The sequence below is a fragment of the Coccinella septempunctata genome, chromosome 2, assembly GCF_907165205.1.
Source record: "Coccinella septempunctata chromosome 2, icCocSept1.1, whole genome shotgun sequence".
NCBI lineage: Eukaryota > Metazoa > Arthropoda > Insecta > Coleoptera > Coccinellidae > Coccinella > Coccinella septempunctata.
Genome location: NC_058190.1, coordinates 21,238,941 through 21,253,844, shown reverse-complemented (window position 1 = coordinate 21,253,844; position 14,904 = coordinate 21,238,941). Strand labels below are relative to the sequence as shown.

Genomic DNA, 14,904 nt, shown 5'->3' with positions numbered 1-14,904 from the left:
CCATTTTTAAGTAAATAAGCTCCACCATTATTTACAATGCATATAATTATTGATTTTTGAATATTCGCAAGGACCACTTACCAATGATTCTCCAAGTTTTTCAAGCATCCTTCAATGAATTTCATTCGGATTTCTTTGTCGGGAGTGTAACAAATTAAATTGCAAAGTGTTTTTTCTGCTTCCAAAGCCAATCCTTCACCTAATTGTCCCTGAAAACATGAATTCATACAGCCATTTACTTTCACAGTACAAAAGAAAGGGTTGGGGTTTAAACTGTATACTTCGAATTATTTTTTGGAACATACAATTTTATCATCTTGTAGAAGATCCCAAAGCAATGTGTTTCCTGGTACGCAAACATTATCTGCTTTGAAATTCGATGATAAACATGGATCTACCCTGACTGGAGATTTGTCAGGTGAAGACTGACTAGACATTGCCTTCATTTGCACCTGTAAAAAAATCTTCATCAAAATTTTATACTCGGCAGATCGAAGTGTAAATAAATTACGATATTTAATTGAGTACTTCAACAAGAGTTACAAAAATATAAAGCACATTGTTGAAGGGGTTGTCGGGTGAGGACAAGTTTCTAAACACTAATATTCAGTTGATCAATATTAAAGGACGCAATTTGAAAAACAATAAGAACATATGTATGCGGAGAAATATTTTCAATTTATTTTCTGCTTTTTACTCTAGTGAATGCGAATCAACTTACATGAACTGCCAGTTGTACTAATTCCTCCTCGCAACCAGAATCCTCACCATCGAAATCGGCCATGTTTTTCTCACTCTTGTTGCTCATCCGCGATGAATAACTACCGTCATTATCTCCTTCCATTTCGGCTTCTTCACCACTTAACATTTCAAGAATGTGTCTATAAATATGTATTTGATATAATATATATATACAGGGTGTTTTCAAAGGAGGCTTTTTTTTTGACAGAAGGTAGAAGTAATGAATTCCCATTCCTTTGCAATAATTCAGATAATAAACGATCCTATTACGAAATAGGATCTATTTCAGTAATCATTTTCAATTTTTTTTTACGTTGTCATTTTGAAAGTTTTGTATAAGTGATTTTTGGTGAAACGCTTTATTTTGACCAGTTTTATCTTCTGTTAAAAAAGCAGTTAAAAAAGCATCATCTTTAAATACACCCTTTATATATAAATATATAGATATAAAACGTAGGGTAATGAGGGAACAGTTTAGAACAGATAGAATAAATTAAACGGTTAATATTCCTCAGAGGGTTATGTCCGTTAAATTTCTTCTATCTGTTCTTTATTTGGACAGCAATTTTTTTATATGATATGTAATAAAAAAAAAAAGAATGCATTCGTATTTAAAATAACGAAGTTGTTTTTCTCCCAGCCTTAGCACGAGAGATTAAAAAAAAAAATATAGGGTAGTAGAAGTGCCTGGAAAAGGTTTTTATCGTTTTCAGATATTTTGGAAAATAAAGAAGTTATGGCACTTTTTCGAAATCGACATAATATAAAAATTTGGTTATATCTTCAAGGAGAATGAAGATATCGCTTTCCCTTCCACTAATGAACTTTTAATGAATCTCGATTCCAGGACTCCTCTCAATAATAATAATAATAATAATAACTGTCATTTATTGACCACAGTCAAAGGCCATCGACCAAAGTCCTTCAGCCTGCCTCTCAATATTTTTCCCTATCTAGTCTAGAAGTATCAGAATCAGCCAAAATTAAGCAATTTAGGATACGTCGTACAGAGAAAATAGAAGAGCAAAAAATCCATCACTTTGTATCTAGACATAATTTCAAATTACGCAATTTCTTTATAATTGTGAAATTTTTCTTAATCTTCTATGAGAGATAGTGACTAGTTGAGTTTTTGTAAAGGCTACTTCAACTTTTTGTGCTAGAAATGGATCGAGCTTTTATTACTGAGGATCAGTTGGTCATTGACGGGATTTTTTTCATCAATTTTTTTATTATAGTGATGAATTGGTTAAATCTAATGAAATTGAATTTTTACTTTTTCGTGCATTTTGAGATCAATGCTTTGCACAGTGCACTTTAGAAAACATAATAATAATAATAATTTTTAGCATACTCTAGGAAAAAAAATACAATTGTATAGGACACGTTACCAAACCTCTTTATGCCGTGTGTCAAATTGGTAAAACTCGGAACACTTACTTAATGAGAGAATGTTCCTACGATTGAACAAGGGCAAGGATATACATATATACATGGAAAACATATAATTTTATTCTGTATAAAAGAGGGTCCCACAGGACTTCCCGAGTTTCAAGTTGAGAAACAGCAAACGTCCATCTCCGATATGACTTCCTCCAGTTGCAGTTGCGCTGAATATGACCTCTTTCGCTGCAATTCCAGCATCATGATCCTCTATTTCATTGCGTTTGGAGAACTCGGCGTACTACCTCTTCTATGCTATTATCACTGGCCGAGGCTTCTTCGATGTTGCATCCCACCTTGCTCTGTACCCGGTGCAATGCTTGTTTGGCAGCTTCAATTCCAGTGCATCTGCCTTGCATATCTTTTATATCGATACGCCCTCGTTCGAGTATATTCTGGCAGCTCAGAGAGCTATAGAGATATTCGCGATGTTTTCGTGCGGCGACAGGGGCGTATTCAGGAGATTCGGACGTTACAATACAATGAAAAAAAATGGATAATTATATAATCAGGACATTTATGAAAATTATGAAACTAGCTTTTTGTAGGGACGATGAAAGAAAGTGAAAATCACAAGTTCATTAATTTATTAACCTTTGATTTTTATTTCAGATAATTAATATAAAATATTACCATACGAAATAGGTACGTTTTCGATAACCTTTAAAAAAATCAATTATTTTTGAAGTGAATCCAATTGACCTCAAAATACACAAAAAATGTAAAACTTCAAATAATGACAGACGGTTGGTGAACAAATCTATAAATGACATCCTCAACAAGACACACGGAAGTGCTGGGGGCCTTAATTTTTCGGAAAAATAGGACTTTTGCGGAAATTTCAACGGCAGAGATTAGTAACGGTGTAGCACAATTTTTTGCACATATTTTCATCGAGAAAAACGAAAGCGCTCTTTTGTTTCGCGGAAAATTTTTCTCCAAGAATCGAAAAGTTTTACTTATATGATTCACTGATTTTCGCTTTCAAATGCCTTCTTCACTATGAATGAGGCGTATTTCCCTGACCAACCAAATCTATACATGAATTTTCCACTGATGATTTTAAATAACACCATTTTGTAGAATGTCAGTTTCAGAAATATTTCAAACCGACTGATATTCTGAAATAATCCTGAACTTTTAAAAGTATAAGATCATCGGCGTTACTTCAACCTTTTGTTAGACTTCCCACTTTGGATAGTACGTGTTACATACATACCTTTTTGAACCTACAGCGAAATAATCGGGATCCATATTTGCTCCTCGATTTTCCATCATCATAACAGCTTCCTTACCCATTTCACTACAAGATGAACTATCTTCCATATATGTCGGTGATTTTAGACTTCTAAAAAAGGTAAACATTGAATTCTTATTTCAAATGCGAATAAAAACTTACGATTCCATGATATCTTCAATTTCATGCATTATGTCTGATATCCTATTAGGATTATCTGAAAGGATATAAAAAATAAGTGTTCTAAACCTAGTAATAATTGAATGCATGGGTGGAAGAATTCGTGGCCTACTATTGGAAAAGCAAACATAAATATGGATTTTTCTAATTTTTGAAGCTAAAATTTATTAAAGATTTGGTTGTGATACATCAATTGTGTTCCAATTGAAAAATACCAAGTTTTTGTCCAATCTTAAAAACAGTGCTCTAAAAAAAACTTCTAAATGATAATAATGACTTTTATGTAAAACTATCCATCATAGGCAGTTTTTAATTTTTTTCTATCTTATACAGGGCCTGAGAAATAATAAGATCTCCAAAAGTGAACACTTTTGATATCGGCCTGTATTCCAGGAACAGAAGTAGTTGGAATATTCCTGTTCGTGACGTAAAAAGTTTTACAAAAAAAGTGTTAGAAGGTCGCTGAAACCGCATGTCTCTATCTTTTATAATAGCTGAGATATAGTGCAGTCTCAACCAAAAAAGGTTTAGGTAAGTTTTATGAATATCGTCTTTTCCGTTTTTACTTGTTAAAATACATCATCCTAACTCTAACCATAACTGAGGCAGAGATAAATCAATCTCTCTGTCTTTCTTATCTTGACAAAGGCTTGCGAACACCAACGTTCTTTACTTCTTTTAAACTCATTTTATACAGTAGAAACCATTCCGAATAAAACCGCCCCATATTCCTAGACAGACCGCAGTTATGATTTCTTGGAATACATTTCTGTCCCAATTCCAGAAAATACGAATCCAAGACTGAAGTCGCGTAATCCTTTATGGTCCAACTCTTTTCTTAATTCGAATGTAAGGGAGAAGGACGTTTGGCAGTCTGAATGGAAGACGTGCACTATTTTCAGCAAACAATTAGTTACTGATACTTCGAATAGAGATCATGGTTTTGATTCTTCCCAAGATAATTATGATGTATTGTGAACAGAACTCTAGTTGAATTGGAATTCAATAAAGATTTAGTTCCCACAAGAGATTGTTTAAATGGCTTCATTGGTGACCGAATAAAACTATCCTAGTTTTTTCCCTCAAAGGAATTGAGCTTAATTTTTAGCGTCTAAAAATGTGCCCTGAAATGGGTTTTTTTATTATATGTCCCCAAGAAATAAGAATATCGCCCAAGCAATGAGTACAAAAGCCTCCTTATTGAAGGACAATTTCCAGATACACCGAGAAATGCTAGGTTTCACATTGATTTTTTACAAAAATCTTTGTAATTAGTTTATATATGATGAAGGTGAAGCATAAAAAAGTTGCTAATTTTCTTGAGCATCATACTAGAGGACCACAAATTTGAAACAATTGATGAGACGAATTCAAATTCGGTGTCTGAACAGTGGCTAGTTCGATTCAGACCGTAATACTTGTTGATATACACATCAGTCGACGAAATGAAATTCCTGGTAATACTTCGAGCGATGGTAGTTTCTTAGTTCGATTTAGATCGTAACATTCGGTGTCTGAACAGTGGCTAGTTCGATTCAGACCGTAATACTTGTTGATATACACATCAGTCGACGAAATGAAATTCCTGGTAATACTTCGAGCGATGGTAGTTTCTTAGTTCGATTTAGATCGTAACATTCGTTGATTTGATTATTTGCGGATGTTATGCATCTGAATTAATTTGTTTATTATTTACCTGCCTTACTATGAAGGCGTGATCCATTTCTTGCATCAGCGGATGATATGCGTCTTAATTAATTCTTATTACTATACTCCATTCACATTTATTTTAGCAGTCGGTTGGCCATGAAATAATTTTCTCAAGTTTTTGTAACTAGAACGGAGTAAGGTTGGCACTCATGAAATGTCGTTAATGTCATAACGCCGTTGCCACAACTATGTAATATCAATTTTATTACGAAAATGCCGAAGATGATTGAAAAAAGAGACAGGGTTTCAGGAAGTGCTATTTAGAATTCGGGTCCGCTCATTCGAATAGTTATACCCTGATATTCTAAAATCCACAATACGTCAGACGGTAGCGAACATATTCAATGTAAGAGTATTTATATAATGTTTTATCTGAATCTAAACGACTTATATTTCGGCTGAATATTTCCACAATCAGAAAGATTGTGAATGAAGATGATTAACCCAAAAAAGTGGTGGCATTTGAGAATTTTATGTTTGAGTGAATTAATGCGAAAAGTTTACTACAGGATTTTCGATTAATGTCATCGTAGAATAAGCTCCCGAAAATTAATTTTTCATTTGACTTGTCCTATACATATACATTGTAAATGTCTTAAGGTACCAATAAATACCTAATTATTTTTATTATATCAATGTATTGAGATGAACAGCCACAAATACGCGCCAGTTGTCCTGTTAATTGTTTATTCATGAGGAATTTTTGTTCAAAGGAGAAGTTCATCTTGACTTGAAAGTTTCTTTAATTCCTTTTACTCATATTGATGCGAGATGATTTTTGTTGAAGAATCTAACATTCTTGTAATTATCTGTTAATTCCTTCGGAGGAGACCCATTCCAAACCACTGCATCATATGCATTTCATCTTCAGGTTAATACTTTTGATCTACAACTGATGTAACGTATTCAAACTTTAGCCAAAGAATATAACGAACATTAACTCTCATCAAGCTAGTGCATATTATGATCTTTTTATATTTTTCATGCAAATATCTGGATTTTGTATGAGTTCAATCAGTTTGTATAAACTTCAATTATATTTGTCACATATTATCCAAAGAGATTCAACATTGTGATAAAATACATAATAACAGAAACTTTTACGTAGAACGGTCAACATAGCTTTGATTTAAAACCCAAAAATGTTTTGACAAGCGTCATAACCCCACATTTTCGTACTATACAGAGTGAAATGTGTCAAATTTCCATGGCCAACCGAGTGTTAAAATAAAAGTGAATGGAGTATACATTCATGCCCCATTGTTATAGGCGTCATCTTATTTTCAGCAAAAACAAAGTTGAAATTACAGAAAATATGGAATGATTACAGAAAAATAAGAGCAGTTCCCTTTAATATAATTTTCCTTGATTAAGTAAAGAGGATTGCCCCAGTACGAGAAGGATGAGAGTGCATATTGATATTCGCACAACATTTAATTGTTACCAGATTTTTCCGCATTAATTATGGTTATCGAAGTAATACACTAAGATTATATCAGGATTCCGAGTAGAAAAAAGCCCAACAAGCAGCAGTGGATCGATTTTCCATTAATTTCAAAATTTATCATTTTATTATTTACTGACCATGGATAGAAGGGATATCAGATGATGGAGGAGGATCTACGCAAACTTGGCTTCTGGAATGGTTTTTGTCTCGCAAACCTGTAAATATTTCCATTATTTCACATGAACTGTCACCCACATGGCGAATACTTTATATGGTTTCTCTCACCTTTCTGTTTTTTAACACGGGTCTTCCTCAATATCTTCCTACGTTTTCTTAATTTAATAGATTCATCCTCATCTCCTTCTTCTTGAGAACTACTACTTCGACCAGCACCACTGACATGACTGAGGGGGTCTGGTATGACAATATTCAATGCATTCATCAGTTTTTTCCTAACGGCTCTAAAATATTTAAAAAAGTAAGTATTGCCAACAGAAATTAGAAAATTGTATATTTACAATTCTTTTTGCCTTTTATGACTTTTTGCTTTTGCGACTAAAGACTTTTTCGTCTTCTCTGATATTCCTCTTTTAATAGGAATGCCTAAAAAATTATAATTATTAAATTATCTTTAATATAAACCATAACAAACCATCTAATTCCGGATCGGAGCTGCTAGCTATACAACGGGATCTCCTTCTCAAATGTTTCCTAGGTATTTTACATGGAGGTGGAGCTGTACCATCAGGGGTATCTTCCTCTATATCAACACCACCCAAGTACTCACTATCAGACTTGTGACTTTCTGACTGACCTGTACTATCGCCCTGAATTGTAAGAATAAAATTAAGTATCATCTGACAACGATCCTCCCTACTCCTGGATTTGGGCGTTGAAGAGTGAGAAAGAGAACATTAAAATATTCAAGAAAGAGTGCAAGCTGAACTGTTCAAAATCAAAATTCATAATAATATCCATTTAATACATTTAAGTGCAATAATAAATACTATATTCACTTCTATAAAAGCAGTCGGGCTATGGAATAATTTTCTTCACTTTTTGTAACTTGAACGGAGTAAGGTTGAAAAAATGAGAACACAAAGCTATCTTCTCACTATTTTTGATATCATATTTATGTTGTTTTATTCTATTTTGCAAGTATTGTCTAGTCTGACCTCTATATATTTTATTACAATCTAAACAAGAAACACCCTAACCACTTCATTAATCGAGTCTTTAATTTTTCTATAAAGTGTACCAATAGATTTCATGTTGTAAAAAACTAATTCATTGTTTTCTATTCTAAGCGTTCTTTTGATCTTTTGTGAATGTTCTGGGATATACGGAACTTTGAAGTATGATTTGGTTGGTTTCGCAGTGTTGTCTTTCTCATTTTTAATTTTTTTTACAGAAGTTCTGCAATAATTTTATTCACAAAGAATTCAAGGTACCTATTATCTCGTAATATGTTTTTTACTTTATTTATGTTTTGGTCGTAATACACGAGGTTGCTTAGGTTGATTGCTCTGTATAGTAAGTTGTTGATGGCGATGATTTTATAGCTATCAGCATGGTTTGAAAGATAATTCAGTAGAATACCTGAGTTAGTGGGCTAATTATACCAATAAGAGGCGAGTCTCTGTGTATACAGACGTCCAAGAAGGGCAATAAACCCTCACTTGTCAACTTCAACTGTGAACTGGATCCCCTCATGGTAGCGGTTAAAAAATATGACATACTTCAAAGTTCCGTATATCCCAGAACTATCAAAAAAGATTATAAGAATGCTTGAAATACAAAACAATAAAAAAGTTTTTTATAAAATGAAAACTGTTGATATACAATAGTGAAATTAAAGACCCGATTAATAAAAAGCATAGATCAGGTATGATTTATGGGGTTCCTTGTTTAGATTGTAATAAATTATATGTAGGTCAGACTATACAATACTTGCAGAATAGAATAAAAGAACATAAATATGATATAAGAGATGACAAAAATATTGAGAAGACAGCTTTGTGTTCTCAGTTTTTCAAAGAGGAACACAGGTTTGATTTTTCAAATGTAAAAATCTTGGATAATGAACAGCATTTCAAGAAAAGGAACATCTTAGAGATGATACATATTAACATCAACAACTGATTGAACCTAATTTTAGGTGTGATACAGAACATCCAAGTAAATTGTATAACTGCACTTTGACTAAGAATATTCATTTATAATGATATACACACTGAGTAGATGTGATAATATAAGGCATATGATTGTGTTCATTAAGATAAAGTGGAGAGGAGTTTCTTTCGTGGTTGGTGATTGATAATCTATGACGATGTCTATTTGAGGTTAATACTTTCTGTGATTAAAAAAATGTTTTCATAAGTCTCGAATTTACTCGAAGACTTGATGTGTGTTTTTACATTTGATATTTGTAGATTATGACTGATGCTTTTGACCTACGTTTTGATTTTAAAAAACTCTAACTTATAGAGGTAATTTAATTGTACTGTTTGTTTTATAGGTGTTATCATTTTTATAGTAATTTTTATAATGATTCTAGTCCTGATGAAGCGGATGGAAATCTGCGAAACGTCGCCAAATATAAGCTTAGAGTTTTTTCGGTGTTTTCTGTCCTTATTCCAGTAAAAAAACACTTTTCTTAAAAATATGGATATATTAAAATAATTTCAATTATGGAATTTTCAGCATGCTAATATTTTAAAAACTGAATTCCATCCATGATTTTCAAGAGAATAAGATATTTAACACTACACGTGTTTCGCTATCACAATAATGACATCAGATGGGTGAAGGTGTACTGAAGGTATACTGCCCTATTTCTACTTGCACTTTGAGGTTTTATTTCACCTACCCTAAGATGCTACTTTGATAACGAAACACAGGTTAAATAACTGATCCTTGTTAAAATCATATAACTCAATTTTTATTAGACTCGGTTGTTCAATTTAGGTTCAAGCCGAGATTAAAGTTAATCCTGGATTAACGTGACAGATTTGAACGGAAATGTCAAAATTTATCCAGGATTAACTTTAATCACGAATTGAACAACCAGGCCTTACTGTTTGATAATGGAGTTCCATCAAGTATAAGTCACATCATTTCAATTCAATGTATGTCATGGATAATTTATCTATTATTCAGTAACTGATGAAAACTTACATGATCCTCTTCAGAGTTGCTGCCTTCAAGGCTAACACTATTCTCGGAAGATGTGGCGCATTTATATGAAGTAATTCCTGCATTTTCTGCCGCCAAATTGATCAGACCACCTTCTGGTACAGTCGTTCCCCCGCGAGTCCATACTGCCTTTATTAATACAGAAGCAAGGAACAAGGTCTGTGAATAAGATAACGCATATTATTATATATGAACTTTTAAGCTGTTGTAATATCAAAACAATATAGTAAGCATAAATATATGGAGACAAGAAACAGACCTCAAAATCTGTTCCTCGTTCAAGATCTGCGTTGGCAGGCTAAAATGTAAACGGGTCACTTTATATATCTTGGTATGAAAGTGGAGAACAAACATAAAAAAACTCAGCAGAAACCGCTTATAATTGTAGTAATAATGAATTGAAAATAAGCAGAATTTTTCATATTGAAGAACATCTTCAATCAAGACAAATTTTCTCCCTGCTTTTTCATCAAGGTTGTTGACGAATTATCCCAAGAATAATAAATTTGACAACAAGAGAAGCGCTAAATACTCACCAGTTGGCTCCTCTGTAGAATGAATTCCTGAACATAGACAAACTAATACAAGAAGTGTTTGTCTACGATGACGGGGACTTGTCATTTCACAGATAATAATATTGGAGAAATTGAATATAGAAATATTTGATTACTAATCAATATCTTCTTAGTCATTTTGGGATACACACATTTGTGTGGGCCCCTTTCTGATAACGATTTGGCTTCACGTCTATTAGCATAAAACACGTAATATCAATATAAGTATAATAGATATATTAAAAAGAACATAAAATTAGTTGAGTCTATCATGTGGACCTCAAGCTACATTAGCACATCTAGCGGCGAATTCACACGCGGTGGCCCTCATTGATTTTTGATTAGGCGAATTTTTTTTCAATTTGCAGATGTCAGAAGACATACCAACGTATATTGAAAATAATAAAATTTATAATAAGGGTGCTTCTGCACCCTTATATATTTATATATTTATTACTCTTCCAGCAACGTTTCGGCTAATATGTACCCTTGAAACAGATTACCTATACAATTTCCACAAAATGAGTTTTTGAATCACGAGACGTGTTTCGCTATCACAATAGCATCTTTAGGTGGGTGAAGGTAAGCTGAGATATTTGCTAGGTATCGAAACAAAAATATATGAGCAAGCATTTGACTCTACTCCTAAGAACACATGGGGGGAGGGTAATAATAAGCTATTTATTTCCTGAGAACAAAAATTTTAATAAACATTATCGCAAAATAAACTGAACCCAGAGAAAAAAATCAACAACCGAGCATTACATCGGAAATAAAGGAAACTTAATATACTGTTCACAAACCATACTGCAACAAAAGTACTCCAACAATATATGGCAAAGCATAAAAATTAACATCACAAACCGCAGAAATGGGCTTCAAGGTCCGGCACATACGCTCAATCGGAGATTGCAAGAGTATATTGGTCCTGGGTGCACGCAAGTAAAAAAGTTTACGAGACATCGAATTGAGCCTTCTTACAATGAAGTCATAGGGCCTGTTCCGATATTGCTGGTTTTACTGGCCCGCAATAGAATAACAATAGAACTCGAAAGACTGGGCCAATATGCATCGTCTCTGAAATACTGACAGTACTGTTCCGGAATATCGGAACAGACGGATAGTCAGTAATGGAGGACTATCTGTTGTGTTATTCAGAAGATTATCTACAATTGCGTATAATGAAACCATAAACCTTCGGAACAGAAAGCACCAACTGATCGACACCGACGTGTAGAATGAAAGTGAGTCTACTATCAAAAATCACGCCCAGATCCCAGATCCCTTACCTCTTATTCCAGTAAAAAAGTGCCTGTAGAGATTTTTACCGTTTTCTGATATTTCTGAATATAAAGAGGGCACATTTTCGAATTCGGCAAAATATCAAAATTTTGTTATATCTTCAAAACAAATGAAGCAATTTGGGATACTCTGTATAGGTCAAAGAGGTAGAAAATTTCAGAAAATCATCTTATTACACAGAAATCGTTAAGTGAAAGGCACTTGAAATTTTACGTTTGGATCTGTTGAATGTAAAATATTTGAAAAAATAGGAAAAAAAAATAAAAAACTTCCTTGAAATCTAAGGGTAGATGATAGTTTTCGATAACATCGAGGAATAAAGATTTAGTTATGAACTAATTGAAAGTTAATAGATAGTTTCATTTTCAACATTAGGTATTTCACGACCGATCCTCCGACTGCTACCTATCTGTAAATTTGCTATAACGTTTCCAGTAATTAACATTATAAGCTCTAGTCTTAGCTGTTTCTGTCCAAATTGCTCCGAATGTTCCGGTACCCCCTCCAAATTCTTAGGAGTAGAGTCAAATGCTTGTTTATACCTATATTTTTGTTTCGGTATCTACTAAATATCTCCGTTTACCTTCACCCACCTGAAAATGCTATTGTGATAGCGAAACACGCGTCGTGGTTTAAAACCTCATATTGTGAAAATCGTATAATCTGTTACAAGTTCAATTATGGATTTTCATCAAGTATCGGCCACATCAATTCAATGATATGTCGTCTTTAGGTCCTTTCATCTGTTTCTTGGTGTAGTGTAACCTACACTGCACTGATTTTCAGTGTAGTTGAGCAAACGAATGAAGAAAATCACTGAAGTTAGGTTGTTACGCTCATAGACTTATAATTTTGATTTAATCAATGGTTGCGTTTCTCAGAAGATTTATTACTTTTCCATCCTCTTGTAAAGTGGTAAACTTTACAAACAAATTTTAAACCTAATCGTATCCATTTCGAAGTAGATTTACTGCAGGGGGGTTAACTCCCTTGAAATGATTTTGTTTGGGCAGAAGTAGTGCCATCTATCGAGTTTTTTCCTTTCAACTATCGACGAATAGATATCTTAGAGTAGATTTCTTCACGAATATCTATTTTAGACCCGTTTGCACCAAACGCACTTGTGTTAAGTGTCCCTCAAAATGAACCCTTAACTTAAATTACGTTGCACCAACTGTTAAGTGAAATTTAAATGGCTAAAGCTAGCCTTAAATTTATGCGCTCCTGTAATGACCACTTAGGTATTTAAGGGCGGGATTCTAATCTAAAATAATTTGTTGAACTGGCTGCATAACTTCCCATTTTTGATGGATTTTGAAAATTGAATAAATTCATTACTGAATACCAAGCCTTTTCTTTTGCCTTTATTGTAATGCCATCAGTGTTTTTTAATTTTCAATTTGGTGTCACAAATCATACTATAGTTAGCAACAAACTCTTTTCTTTTGTTAAGAAGTTGAGTGTCCTTCGTAAATTACCACCACTTGCTTGGCAATCATTCACCGTATTCGTACTAACAAGGGCAATAATTACATTTTCTTCACGTTCCTCTTCAACATTAGTGTTGTGTTCTGATGTAAACAAATGAAGAAATGAATGAAATGAACGAAATGAGAACCACTAGTTTTACAACTTTATTTCTCATAAAATAAAACTTCGTACAGGTGTTTTTCTATCTTTGCTACAATACTCGAACTGGTTAATTACATTTTTAATATCGGCTTGCGCCGGATTCGTATCCCTCCTACTACGCGCTGCGCACATAAATGCGTAAAGAAATAGTCTCGAAAATATAAAATATAACAATTCCTCCCTCTCTAAGTTTACAAAGGTTCCATACCTAACCTTGATGGTGCTTTTCGTATGCGTGTGGACCTCCTTAGGGTACAAGGATCATCTGGAGCAGGCAACTGTTTTGGTATTTCCGTTTGAGGAGCTTTAGTTATGTTCAATGTCTGTTCAGAATCTTTATTCTCCTCAGTATTTTCCCTACAGGAATTTTCTAAATTTATCTCAGAATTTTGAGCTGATTCTGTTGAAATCAAAACAGGATCCAGAGTAGGATTGGATGGTGTATGGCTAATCATTAATGGTGTTTCTTGACCTATTGAACGTATCTGGTCAACATGCCGTTTCCAAATTCGTGAATCATCTAGTCGAACTAAATAAGTTAAATTACCTAGGACTCTTTCAATGACACCGAACTCCCATTTATGAGAGTGTAAATATTCTCTAGTCATAACTCTCTCCCCCTCCTTAAATTTTCTCTGACAACCATTGTCTGTGTTAATTGATTTTGAAATATTTCCCGGTGGTAATAATAAATCCAGTTTAGTTCTTATATTTCTACCGAACATTAGGGTGGAGGGACTTACGCCAGTTATAGAATGAGGCAATTTTCTGTAGTTCATTAGAAATTTTGATAAGTTTTTCTCAATGTCATTTTCAGTGTGTCCTAATGTTTTTATTACATTTTTGAAAGATTGCACATATCTTTCTGCAAGTCCATTGGTTGCAGGATGATATGGTGGCGATAATTTATGGAAAATGTTGTTTTCCTTCAAGAAATTTTTGAATTGAAAAGACGTAAATGTGGGTGCATTATCACTTACTATGACCGATGGTAAACCGAAGGTACCAAATATTTTTCTCAGTAAAGGAATTAATGTCTGTACTGTCATATTTTTGACTAAGTGTATTTCTGGCCAACGACTATACGCATCCACTAGAATGAAGAAATAGTGGTTCATAAACGGTCCAGCGAAATCGATATGAACTCTTTCAAAAACAGTTTTAGCCTGTTCCCAAGGATGAAATGGATATTTGGGAGGGTTATTTTTGAATTTGTTACATTCTAAACAATTTTTAACCTTTTGCTCAATATCTTCGGAAATTCCTGGCCACCAACAATAACTTCTGGCGATTTGCTTGGTTTTAATTATACCTGAATGTATAGCGTGCAGTTCATCCAAGACTTTTCCGCGTAACGTTTTAGGTATGACAACAGTTTGTCCTCTAAACAAACAATTTTGTTGTAATGAAAATTCTGTTTGATCTATGTTGAAACGATCTCGTTTATGTACTAGTTTCCCACG

At 33.6% G+C, this 14,904-nt stretch overlaps 1 protein-coding gene across 4 annotated transcripts in view; it reads right to left on the bottom strand.

The window, feature by feature from the left end:
- The window catches only part of LOC123307709 (ubiquitin carboxyl-terminal hydrolase 34), a 177,075-nt gene that overhangs the window by 115,999 nt on the left and 46,172 nt on the right, over window positions 1-14,904 (bottom strand). For 2 of the 4 annotated variants that reach the window (XM_044890118.1, XM_044890121.1), the window contains exons 7-16: window positions 9,936-10,112; window positions 7,411-7,585; window positions 7,277-7,361; window positions 7,044-7,219; window positions 6,896-6,973; window positions 3,584-3,638; window positions 3,404-3,532; window positions 722-881; window positions 306-452; window positions 82-209 (exon numbers count right to left, since the gene is read on the bottom strand). In XM_044890118.1, the coding sequence (XP_044746053.1) occupies window positions 82-209; window positions 306-452; window positions 722-881; window positions 3,404-3,532; window positions 3,584-3,638; window positions 6,896-6,973; window positions 7,044-7,219; window positions 7,277-7,361; window positions 7,411-7,585; window positions 9,936-10,112 (1,310 nt within the window). The remainder of the gene's footprint in view (window positions 1-81; window positions 210-305; window positions 453-721; window positions 882-3,403; window positions 3,533-3,583; window positions 3,639-6,895; window positions 6,974-7,043; window positions 7,220-7,276; window positions 7,362-7,410; window positions 7,586-9,935; window positions 10,113-14,904) is intronic. The other 2 variants (XM_044890119.1, XM_044890120.1) reach the window with 2 other exon arrangements.